The sequence below is a fragment of the Nomascus leucogenys genome, chromosome 9 (assembly GCF_006542625.1).
Source record: "Nomascus leucogenys isolate Asia chromosome 9, Asia_NLE_v1, whole genome shotgun sequence".
Lineage (NCBI taxonomy): Eukaryota > Metazoa > Chordata > Mammalia > Primates > Hylobatidae > Nomascus > Nomascus leucogenys.
Window position 1 is genome coordinate 35,118,860 of NC_044389.1, and position 12,582 is coordinate 35,131,441.

Consider the following 12,582-nt stretch of genomic DNA (forward strand, 5'->3'; position numbering starts at 1 on the left):
ATTCTATTGATAGACCTTGTTGAAATTCAACATTATAGCAGTCCCTTCCAGCTTTAGGTTTGGTGAGAGAACCTCTAGTTTTCTTACTCACTTTGTAATAGAAATATTAACAAGACCAGAGCTGAGGTTAGAAGTTAGTGCTAGAAACTTTTCTCTAGGTCAATGCATTAATTAATGCCTGTTGTTTCACATGAGTGTAATATTGGGAAATGCTTCATACTTTAATCCTCTTCTAGATGGTCATAATGCACATAGTGCAATAGTAAAGGCTCCAAATGTCTTACAGTAAAGACATCTGTTTAGCTTTGTTTAGCCATAGTCTAAACTTACTTGACAGAAGAACCCTCTTTTTTTTTTTTTTGGTAACACCAGAAAGATAAAAATGAAAATAACCCCTCAAAATCCCACACTACAATATTTCCTTATCTCGTCCAAAATGTTTTGAGAAATTTTGTTAATTTTCTTGCTGCTATCCAGATACTGTTTTCTTGATATAACAGTCAATTCAGTCACGAAAAGATAACATATAATTTGACTTGTCTTATTCTTATTGAACCCATATTGGCCTCCTCCTGATCATTATTCTTTTTTTGAGATGGAGTCTCACCCTGTCACCTAAACTGGAGTGCAGTGACGCAACCTCGGCTCACTGCAATCTCTGTCTCCCCGGTTCAAGTGATTCTCCTGCCTCAGCCTCCCAAGTAGCCGAGATGACAGGTGTATGCCACTATACCTAGCTAATTTTTGTGTTTTTACTACGCCTGGCTAATTTTTGTAGTTTTACTAGAGACGGAGTTTCACCATATTGGCTAGTCTGGTCTTGAACTCCTGGCCTCAAATGATCCACCCACCTCGGCTTCCCAAAATGCTGGGGTTATGGGCATGAGCCATTGCGCCTGGCCCTGATCGCTATTTTTATTGCTAGAAGATCACAAGTGTGGAATTTATCTTCTCTTTTTATTAGAATTGGGATAAGATTTGCTTAATTATATGTATGTCATTTTTGCTCTGAAGATCATCCTCCTTGATAGAGAAGAGAGAGATAAAACAGACATGGGAACTTTGTACTTTACTGTGCCATTAATATAACATTATCAGCTCTAATTGGTGGCTTTCTTTTTTCTTTGGCCTTTACAGCACCAAATGAGAATTCAAAGCATATTTTATTCTGTTTTGTCTTTTTAAAAGTAGTAAAAAAAATTTTTTTGCGTGTTTTACTTCATTACTGTACTTTTTTTTATTTTCCTGACACGATTATTTAAATTTTCTGTTAAGGAATTTAAAAGGCATACATATTTCTTATCGGGATATAACTCTTCTAAAAACTTTTCTGTTTTATCATAAGGAAAGGGAGGAAGATGAAATATCTTATCATGCCCTGGAGGGTGTGAGTTGTGTAAAATTCTCTCAGTCTAGGGTACTGGGGTGTTTGACAGACTCCTAGAGGAATTGCAGTGTTCTCCTGCCTTAAAACCACTATGTTTCTTGTTTTTGAAACTGGGTTCTACTTATTTTAATTAGAATAGATCAGTTTGAACTGTTTTTATCTTATGTGCCTATTAGTAGATTCAGTTCATTAATTAGGCCCACATTTAATTATAAATAAAAATTTTTTGAGGGAACAGTGCTGAAGTCTTTAATACTGATGATATATATGAAAGGGAAAATATGGAAATATTTAGCAGAACACGGTACCATTGCAAGATTTGTTAATAAGCAGCGGAAAAACATTCACCCACTGGTAGATGTTTGCTTTCTTTACAGGAACAAAAATTGAACACTTTGCAAAAATTGGATGGAAAAATCATAAACATTCAGTTAATAACCCGTAAGTATTTCAGAGACATGAAATAATGAAAATCTGGGTTATCCTACTGTATAATATGCAACTTTATACTTGAAAAGCAAATGCCGAGATCTCAAATATATTAACTGGAATGTTTTATTTTTTTCTTACAAAAGGCTTATATGCAAGTAAACTTTTGACAACTTTTCAGTTCCAGTTTTTGGCCACTTTATATTTAGAATATCATTTAAGCTAATGACTCTTTTTTTTTTTTTTTTTTTTTTTGAGACAGAGTCTCGCTGTGTCACCCAGGCTGGAGTGCATTGGCGTGATCTTGGCTGACTGCAACCTCTACCTCCCTAGTAGCTGGGACTACAGGAGCCACCATGCCCGGCTAATTTTTTTTTCTTTTTTTTTTTTAGATGGCATCTCACTCTGTCGCCCAGGCTGGAATGCAGTGGTACAATCTCGGCTCACTGCAACCTCCGTGCCCTGGGTTCAAGTGATTCTCCGGCCTCAGCCTCCCGAGTAGCTGGGATTACAGGCACCTGCCACAGCACCTGGCTAATTTTTGTATTTTTAGTAGAGACAGGGTTTCACCATCTTGGCCAGGCTGGTCTTGAACTTTGACCTCGTGATCCACCTGCCTCTGCCTCCCAAAGTGCTGGGATTACAGGTGTGAGCCACTGCACCCAGCCTGTATTTTTAGTTGAGACGAGGTTTTGCCATGTTGGCCAGGCTGGTCTTGAACTCCTGAACTCAGGTGATCTTCCTGCCTTGGCCTCCGAAAGTGCTGGGGTTACAGGTGTGAGCCACCACAGCTGGCTATTTTGTACGTTTATTTAAAAGCTCCATTAGCTTTAATTAATGTATAATATTATCAGCTCAAAAGTTGGCTGAATTGCAAGTCATTTGATTTTGCTTTTAAGGAACTAGTATTCTTTAATTTGCCAGGAAACATAAATATGGTATTCTGTTTTAATCCCCAACTGGTCTAACACCAGCTGGGTATATTGCAACTCAATTCCGGCATGAAGCGCCTGGGAATTAATGCAAACTCCATGAATTAAGGACCCAGTCCTCCACAAGACTGCTCATACGTCAGATATTAGCTGCAAGTGGGATGCCCATGCCACCTGTATTTTGACCAACTGACCACAAATCCAGGGGCTCCCATGACTTCCTCAGGTTCAATAATTCACTAGAACAACTTACAGAACTCAGGAAAGTACTTAAAATTACAGTTTTATTATAAAGGATATAAATCAGAAACAGTCAAATGAAGAGGCATATAGAGTGAGGTCTGGGAGCATCCCAAGCAAAGCTTTCTTGCCTTTTCCCTATGGAGTCAGGGCAGGTCATCCTCCAGATACATCAAGATGTTCACCAATCAGGAAGCCCCGCTGAAAACCATGTCCAGACTTTTTACTGGGGCTTCATTATGTCGGCATGCTAGATTAAATCACTGGCCACATAACTGAACTCAATCTCCAGCTTTCCTCTTCTTCTCAGAGGTTGAGCTGGCTCAAAAGTCTCAACTCTGTAATCACACGGTTGGTCTTTTGGTGGCCAGTCTCCCATTTTCAAGATAACAAGGCCCACTATAAGTGACCTCATTAGCATAACAAAGACACTTCTATCATTCAGGAAATTCCAAGGGCTTTGGAAGCTCCAAGCCAGGAACCCAGGACAAAGACCAAATTTTAAAAAATAAAACATACTGTATTTTAGAGTTAGGATTTTTTAAAAGGTCAATTCAGATGACATTTATGGCTATTCATAAAAATCTGTCTTCTGGTTGTGAAAAGAATATTTACATATTATTCTGTTTCTAACTCTGCAACAAAAATTACAGTTGCTATCTCACATTCTGTAACTAATATTTATTTCGTATTTAGGTATTCCCAGTTCCAAGATGAATACAGCTTAGATGAAGTGATGGCATCTAAAGAAGTTTTTGATTTTTTGACTATTTTACAATGTTGGTAAGAAAAATATATTTTAACATTTAATGAGGGAAGTAACTGCTCCCCTTCCTGCCACCCCCCTATGGTTAAACCTTAGGCTCTGTATCTGGGCGGAGCTTTCACAGAACTCCTCCCAGTGCCGTCCCCACTCTGGGTCACTTCACTGGAGTACCCTTACTTCTTACTCCTGCGTGGAGACAGACTGTCTCTTCTCTTGGAAAATGATGTGTTTTACTTCTTCTTGCAGGACTTCTATCTACTTTGGTGATTTCAATTGTATTTATTCATTAAACTGTGGCTTGGGGGCCAGTGGAGCCCAAAGCATTTTGTTTTCCCTGCTATGTACTTCTACTACAGGAAATTCTACTCTATAATAGTAGCTATGAGTAAAAGTAAAACAAGGAAAAATTCATAGCTCTAATGATGATAATAGTTGTTTCTTGCAAAGTGCTTGACAGTATCTGTCTCCTAGACAATTGAGTGAGTACTGCCTAGCTCCTGCCTGTGTCCTAGTTAACACCTGGCTGTGCCCTGTAGATACAGGCCGGGATGGAAAGAAATAAGTCAGGTCAGCTTTTATTTGTTGTGATATGAGGGTCTGCCCATTTAGAAAGTCTAACTGAACTCCCAGAAGGCTTCTTGTGTTTGCTACCTTCCATCACAGTTTGCTGTAAGAAAAAGATCTATTTAAGATCTCGAGAGTCTTAACTAAAGCAGATGGTTTAGTATTCCCAAGCTATCTTTTCCCAGTTTCCAAAAGGATTTCAGGCCTGAGTTATTTGGAGATAGCAAAGTTGGAGCTCGGGGGATCTGTAGTAGAATCTTTATTGTACTAGGATAGGAATAACCTTTTGGACTCACTCCTCAGAAGATGCCTTATGCATCTCCAGAGGCAAATTGGTGATTCTTTGCAATAAGAACTTTTTAGGGCTGGGCGCGGTAGCTCACGCCTGTAATCCCAGCACATTGGAAGGCTGAGGCGGGCGGATCACCTGAGGTTGGGAGTTCGAGACCAACCTGACCAACATGGAGAAACTCCATCTCTACTAAAAATACAAAATTAGCCAGGCGTGGTAGCGCATGCCTGTAATCTCAGCTACTCGGGAGGCTGAGGCAGAAGAATCACTTGAACCTGGGAGGAGGAGGTTGCAGTTGCAGTGAGCCAAGATCACACCATTACACTCCAGCCTGGGCAACAAGAGTGAAACTCCATCTCAAAAAAAAAAAAAAAAAAAAAAAAAGAACTTTTTGGGACTCTTAGATACCAAGTAGTGATTGACAACATTTAAGTTCTTGATAGAGGTTCGGTCCTCAGGTGGGAAGCAGGTGTGATTTACAACTGTAGATATCACAAAGAAGACAATCCACTGACCAGCAGGCATATTTGGCCTTTCCTTTCACATAGAAGGAACTCCTAGTCTGAAATCCTCCGATCAGGTTCTACTGGGTGTGGATAATTATTTTTACTTCCTCTTAGTCCCACTTCAGATGGTGCTGCAGCAGCAATTTTGGCCAGTGAAGCATTTGTACAGAAGTATGGCCTGCAATCCAAAGCTGTGGAAATTTTGGCACAGGAAATGATGACTGATTTGCCAAGCTCGTTTGAAGAAAAAAGCGTTATTAAAATGGTATGTCTGAGATTCTATTTGTTATTTTTATTTTTAAGATAGAGTCTCATGCTTCTTGTGATGGAGCCATGCATTATTATATAATAACTTTTAATTAACTAGACATGCTATTTGTCATTATTTTAAGTTGACTATGCCTAGAACTCCAATCTTAACAGAGTTAAGGGAAAAACGATTGTTTTGTTTTGTTGTTTCTTTCTTTTCTTTTCTTTGTTTTCTCTTCTTTTCTTTCTTTCGACAGGGTCTTACTCTGTCACTCAGGCTGCAGTGCAGTAGTGCGATCTCAGCTTACTATAACTTCCACATCCCAGGCTCAATCAATCCTCCCACTTCAGCCTCCCAAGTGGCTGGGACTACAGGCATATGCCACGACTGCCGGCTAATGTTTGTATTTTTTGTAGAGACACAGTTTTGCCATGTTTCCCAGGCTGGTCTTGAATTCCTGGCTCAAGTGATCCACCTGCCTCAGCCTTCCAAAGTGCTGGGATTACAGGCGTGAATCACCACACACTGCCACAAAGATGATTTTAATGAACTTTCTTGACCCTCAGCACTTTAAAAATACTGATTAAAGATTGAGTACAAAATAGAAGAAGTAAAAAAGATGAAAATTCAGACCTAGAGTTAGTTGAATACTTGAAGACATACACACAATACACAAAATTGCATGCCAAATTATAGTTTACAAATGATTTTACAACAACACTGTGAATTGGAAAATGTTTTTGTAACTGCCCAAGATCACAGTTAGGTTGTGGCAGAGGTGGAATTTATATTTAAGTTTCCTGGTTATAGTACATTTTTCATTATACCACAGTTTTATTTCTTTTTCTTTTTCTCTTTGAGACAGGATCTTGCTTTGTTGCCCAGGCTGGAGCGTGGTGGTGTGATCATAGCTCACTGCAACCTCTGCCTCCTAGGCTCAAGCAATCCTCCCACTTCAGCCTCTCGAGTAAATGGGACTACAGGCATGTGCCACCACACCTGGCTAAATTTTTGTATTTTTTTTTTTTTTTTTTTGTAAAGACAGGGTTTCGCCACGTTACCCAGGCTGGTCTTGAACTCCTGGACTCAAGCGATTCACCTGCCTCAGCCTCCCAAAGTGCCAAAGTGCTGGGATTACAGGCATGAGCCACCACGCCTGGCCTCATGGTTTTATTCCTTGAAGAAAAGTTATTTTATTATTTGAGGCCAAAGACATGTTAAGAGCATGGACTTTGGAAAAATGGTTTGAATCCTAGATGATTTTCTAAAAGAAGATCGTGTCATTTTATATAGAAATTCTCCCATATTTTTCAGTGTATCTGACTCATAATGATCTGGTAATAAATGTCTTCAACTTGTTTATCACAACTATATATTGTAGTTTGACAGAAGTTTTGTAACTTAGCACAAGATATGCTCTGAGGAATTCTAGGTCCTTTTTATATATTTTATTTAAAAATTCTGTAATTTTCTTAGTACAAAATTGAATATGTACATCCTTCTCCTAGATGTTATTTTATTTAGACTTTCTGTGTAATATAGAATCAATTGACCGACCCTCCTTCCCTCCCTCCCTTCCTTCCTTTCTTTCCCTTTCCCTTTCCTCTCTTTCTTTCTTTTCTTCTTCTCTTCTTTTTTTGTTTTTTTTTTTTTTTTTTTTTTTTTGAGACAGGATCTTGCTCTTTCATCCAGGCTGGAATTCAGTGGGGTGATCCTGGTTCACTGCAGCCTTGACCTCCTGGGCTCAAACGCTCCTCCCAGCTTAGCCTCCCGAGTATCTGGGACCACAAGGACATACTATCACGCCAGGCTAATTTTTAAATTATTTGTAGAGACAGGATCTTCCATTGTTGCCCAGGCTGGTCTCAAACTCCTGAGCTCAAGCGATCCTCCTGCCTCAGCTTCCCAAAGTGCTTGGATTAGAGGCATGAGCCAATGCACCTGGCCAAGATTTTAATATATGTGGTCAATTATCAGTTGTTAAGGTTATGCATCTATTAATCTCTTAAAATACTTGTTTAAAGGCCCAGTTTTGGTGCTCTTTATTTATATACGGTTTTGGTTTTAGGTTGGCTTTGATATGAGTAAAGAAGCAGCAAGAAAATGCTATGAGAAATCTGGCCTGACACCAAATGATATTGACGTAATAGAACTTCACGATTGCTTTTCTACCAACGAACTCCTTACTTATGAAGCATTGGGACTCTGTCCAGAAGGTAACATCTTTGAATAGGGCAGATTAATTCAGTAAATTTCACTGAAAAAACTTCACTTTGACCATTAGATAAAAGAATTCACTATTCACTTTTCCCTTAACATTGGCTCTGCCACACTGTGGGAAGTGAATGTAAGCTGTTTTGGTAGTGGACTTTTTAGAACTTGTGGTATTAGGCAGTACCAACACTAAGATGATGGAGTGTCCAAATAATTTGTATTATGATTATATTATTTGTCTGGAAGGCTCTTTTATCTGGCCAAAATAGCGACTCCATCTTTCTTATGCTTATTCTTTGCATAAGATTTTATTCATTTGCCTTCAACCTATTTATGTTAATTTATTTAAAGTGTATCTCTTATAGGCAGCATGTAAGCAATAATTTTTTTTTGCTTTTTTGTTTTTCTGAGACGGAGTCTCTCTCTGTAACCCAGGCTGGAGTGCAGTGGTGCAATCTCCGCTCACTGCAACCTCCACCTCCTGGGTTCAAGTGATTCTCCTGCCTCAGCCTCCTGTGTAGCTGGGATTACAGGCACCCGCCAACACGCCCAGCTAATTTTTGTATTTTTAGTAGAGACAGGGTTTCACCATGTTGGCCAGGCTGATCTCAAACTCCTGACCTCAGGTGATCCACCCACCTAGGCCTCCCAAAGTGCTGGGGTTACAGGCATGAGCCACCTGGCCCACTGGTAATTTTTTTATGTTGATTACATGTTGAATGAAAATATTTTATATATAGATATAAAATGTATATATTAAATAAAATATATACTAGAAAATTTTAAAGTATTGTGTGGGCATTATATTTCTGTTGGACAATATTTATTTAGATCATTAATGTAATTATTGATATAGTAGGATTTAGGCTGGTCATTTAATTATCTGTTTTCTATTTGTCTCCTGTAATTTTTGTTCCTCTGTGCCCCTCCTCTTGACTTTTGCATTATTTAAATATTTTTAGTATGCCATTTCAACTTATCGATTGTTTTTTTCACCATATCTCTTTGTTTCTTCTTCTTTGTTTATCCCAGTGGTTGCTATAGAGCATGGTTTATCAACCTTGGCACTATTGACATTTGAGCTCTATCACTCTTGTGATACAGCCTGTGCATGGTAGGATATTCAGCAATATCGCTACCTCTTATCTACTAAATGCCAGTAGCACCACCCCCCACAGTTGTAACAACCATAAACTCTCTCCAAATATTGTCAAATGTCTTCTGGGGGGTAAAATCTCTCACAGTTGGCCGGGTGCGGTGGCTCACGCCTGTAATCCCAGCACTTTGGGAGGCCAAGGCGGGTGGATAACGAGGTCAGGAGATCGAGACCATCCTGGCTAACACGGTGAAACCCCCTCTCTACTAAAAATACAAAAAATTAGCCAGGCATGGTGTTGGGCGTCTGTATTCCCAGCTACTCGGGAGGCTGAGGGAGGAGAATGGCGTGAACCCAGGAGGCAGAGCTTGCAGGGAGCCGATATCACACCACTGCACTCCAGCCTGGGCGACAGAGCGAGACTCTGTCTCAAAAAAAAACAAAACAAAAAAAAAACCAAAAAAACTCTCCCAGTTGAGAACAACTGCGATAAGAATTATAGTATGCCTCCCTAAGCATCTCCTTTGAGTTAATATTGTACCACTTCACATAAAATGTAGAAGCCTTGCAACCGTATAGGTCCATTCACTGACTCCCCTTTGCCCTACACTGTCCCTTATGTTATAATTGTCATATGTGTTATATCTACTTACATAGAAAACCCCAATATATAATATTATAAGTTTTGCTTTTAACAGTCATACACTTAGATGTCTGTTATATGTCATGGGTAAAAATGTCACACATAATTTTAAAGACACTAAGAGGGAAAAAGTATTTTATACTTATCCAGATATTGAGCATTTTTTGTTGCTCTTTCTTCATTCTTGAACACCCAAGTTTTTCTCTGTAATCATTTTCTTTAGCCTAAGGAACTTTTTTGTAGCATTTTTTATAAAGCAGATCTCTTGGAGATTAATTCTTAGTTTTCCTTCAACTGAAAATGTCTTTTCTTAACCTTAATTCCTAAAGGAACTCTGGGCTGATTATAGAATTCTAGGTTGACAGGTCTTTTAGCACTTAAAACATGTTGTTTCAGTCTTCTGACCTCCATAGTTTCTAATGAGGAGTTGTGGTCGTTCAAATTGTTGTTTCTCTGTATGTGATGGGCCATTTTTCTCTAGCTGTTCTCAAGATTTTTAGCAGTTTGATTGTGCCATGTCTAGGCATGGTTTTCTTTTAATTTATTCTCTCTTGGGTTTTCTGAGTTTCTTAAGTCTGAAAATGCATATCTTTTACCAAATTTGGCAAGTGTTCAGCCATTATTTCTTTTTTTTTTTTGAGACGGAGTCTCGCTGTCGCCCAGGCTGGAGTGCAGTGGCGCGATCTTGGCTCACTGCAGGCTCTGCCCCCCAGGGTTCATGCCATTCTCCTGCCTCAGCCTCCCGAGTAGCTGGGACTACAGGTGCCTGCCACCTCGCCCGGCTAATTTTTTGTATTTTTAGTAGAGACAGGGTTTCACCATGTTAGCCAGGATGGTCTTGATCTCCTGACCTTGTGATCTGCCCGCCTCAGCTTCCCAAAGTGCTGGGATTATAGGCGTGAGCCACCGCACCCGACATTATTTCTTTAAATGTATGTTCTGTCCCAATTTTTTTCTCCTCTTCTTCTAGACTTCCAATGATGCATATATTAGACCTTTGGATATTGTCCCATAGGTCCCTGAAACTGTTCACTTTGAATCCCTTTTCTCTCTGTTCTCCACATTTGATAATTTATGTTGATATATCTTTAAATTCACTAACTCTTCCTTCATCTTCTTTCTACTCATGAACCATTCTAATGAGTTTTCTATTTCAAATATTGTATTTTCAGTTCTAAAATTTCCATTTGGTTCATTTCATAGTTTCTGTTTCTCTGCTGAGAGCTTACATCTTTTTGTTCATTTCTAGTGGGCTTTCTTTACCTTGTAGTTCTAACAGCTGTTTTAAAGTCTTTAATAATTCCATAATCTGGGCTTTCTTGGGTTTTGCATCTGTTGATTGTCTTTTACCTTGAGAGTATTGGTTACATTTTCTGATTCTTTGTATAGCAAATAATTTTGGATTGTATCCTGGATAGGGTGAATGTCCTATTATATAGATCCTTTGGAGAATGTTGATGTTTTTGTTTTAGCAAGCATTTAAGCCAGTATGTTCTGACAATAAGTTCTGTCTTGACTTCTGAGGGTGGTGGTTAAAGTCTTTGCTCAGCTCTCTAAACATATGCGTATGTCAGAGTGAGCCTGAGACTTGTAGAGGTCTATACACAGAATTAGGAGATCTTCTTCTCTGGCTCTCTCCACTGTGGACTTCTTCCCTTACTCTCCAGCCTGCAGGGATTTCTTTTCCTAATTCCTTTGGTTAGGAAGATGGGGTTTCTATTAGAGTTTTAGCTACCTTTGCTGCTTCTGCTGCCATGCTGTTCCAGGGCTGTGCTCAACCTTGGGGCAAAGCTGTTGAGAGAGAGCCTAAAAAGAAAAAAAGACAACCAGGACCTCACCCTTATGCAGTGGCTTCTCCAAGTTTTGACTTGCTCTATAATTCCCCTGCTTTTATTTACTTTTCAGAGTCCTCAAGTAGTTTTTTTTATTTTTATTTTTATATCCAGTGTTTTCAGCTGTAATCAGTGCAAGAGATAAACTGTAGTGAACATATTCTGCCTAATATGGAACTTAATCTGAAAGTTAAATATTTTATATAGATACAGATATAAAATGATTACTTTCTTTTTTTTTTTTTTTTCTTTGAGATGGAGTTTCTCTCTTGTTGCCCAGGCTGGAGTGCAATGGCACTATCTCGGCTCACCACAACCTCCACCACCTGGGTTCAAGCGATTCTCCTGCCTCAGCCTCCTGAGTAGCTGGGATTGCAGGCATGTGCCACCATGCCCAGCTAATTTTGTATTTTTAGTAGAGACGGGGTTTCACCATGTTGGCCAGGCTGGTCTCGAACTCCTGACCTCAGGTGATCTGCCCACCTTGGCCTCCCAAAGTGCTGGGATTATAGGTGTGAGCCACCATACCCAGCTTTTCTTTCTTTTTTTTTTCCAAGAGAGAGTTTTGCTCTTGCTGCCCAGGCTGGAGTACAATGGTGAGATCTCAGCTCACTGCAACCTCCCCTTCTTGGGTTCAGGCGATTCTCCTGCCTCAGCCTCCCGAGTAGCTGGGATTACAGGGGTATGCCACCACGCCTGGCTAATTTTTGCATTTTTTTTAGTAGAGACGGGATTTCACCATGTTGGTCAGGCTGGTCTCGAACTCCTGACCTCAGGTGATCCACCCACCCCAGCCTCCCAAAGTGTTGGGATTACAGGTGTGAGCCACCACGCCTGGCCAAAATGATTACTTTCAAACTTATACTCCTTGCTTGAACTGCTTCTCCAACCTCTAGACTCAAGAATCCAGCTGCCTACGTTTTAGGGGTTTCTTCGGATGTCTCATAAGCATCTCAAACCTAAGTCCAAAATTGAGCTATGGATATTTTTCAAACTTTCTTCTCCCTCAGTCTTCCCCATCCTCCTGTTGCTTAAACTGGAAACCATCATGCTTGAATTCTTTTCTCTCTCACACAATCATCATTAAATCTGTCTCTAAGTCCTGTTGGCTATGGATGCTACCTTCAAAATAAATCCAGTATATGACCACATCTCACCACTTTTGTCACTGCCAGCCTAGTGCAGAACAGCATCGTTTCTCATTTATATTATTGTTGGAATCTTATGGCTGGTCCCGTGCTTCTGCCTTGTCTCTCTAGACTGAAGCTAGAATGTGCAGCAAATCAGTTAATTAATTCATTCAAAACCCAGTAGTTTCTCAACTCACTCAGACGAGCAAGCCAAATATGATCTGTCCTCCTTACTCCCCACTCCCATCTCTGACTTCCTCTGCTTTTCTCTGAATTTTCTACTCTGCTGCAGCCACATTGG

At 39.8% G+C, this 12,582-nt stretch overlaps 1 protein-coding gene across 4 annotated transcripts in view; it reads left to right on the plus strand.

The window, feature by feature from the left end:
- SCP2 (sterol carrier protein 2) overlaps positions 1-12,582 on the plus strand; it is a 129,392-nt gene that overhangs the window by 53,328 nt on the left and 63,482 nt on the right. For all 4 annotated transcript variants that reach the window (XM_030818833.1, XM_030818834.1, XM_030818836.1 and 1 more), the window contains 4 exons: positions 1,765-1,828; positions 3,685-3,771; positions 5,231-5,381; positions 7,435-7,582. In XM_030818833.1, the coding sequence (XP_030674693.1) occupies positions 1,765-1,828; positions 3,685-3,771; positions 5,231-5,381; positions 7,435-7,582 (450 nt within the window). The remainder of the gene's footprint in view (positions 1-1,764; positions 1,829-3,684; positions 3,772-5,230; positions 5,382-7,434; positions 7,583-12,582) is intronic.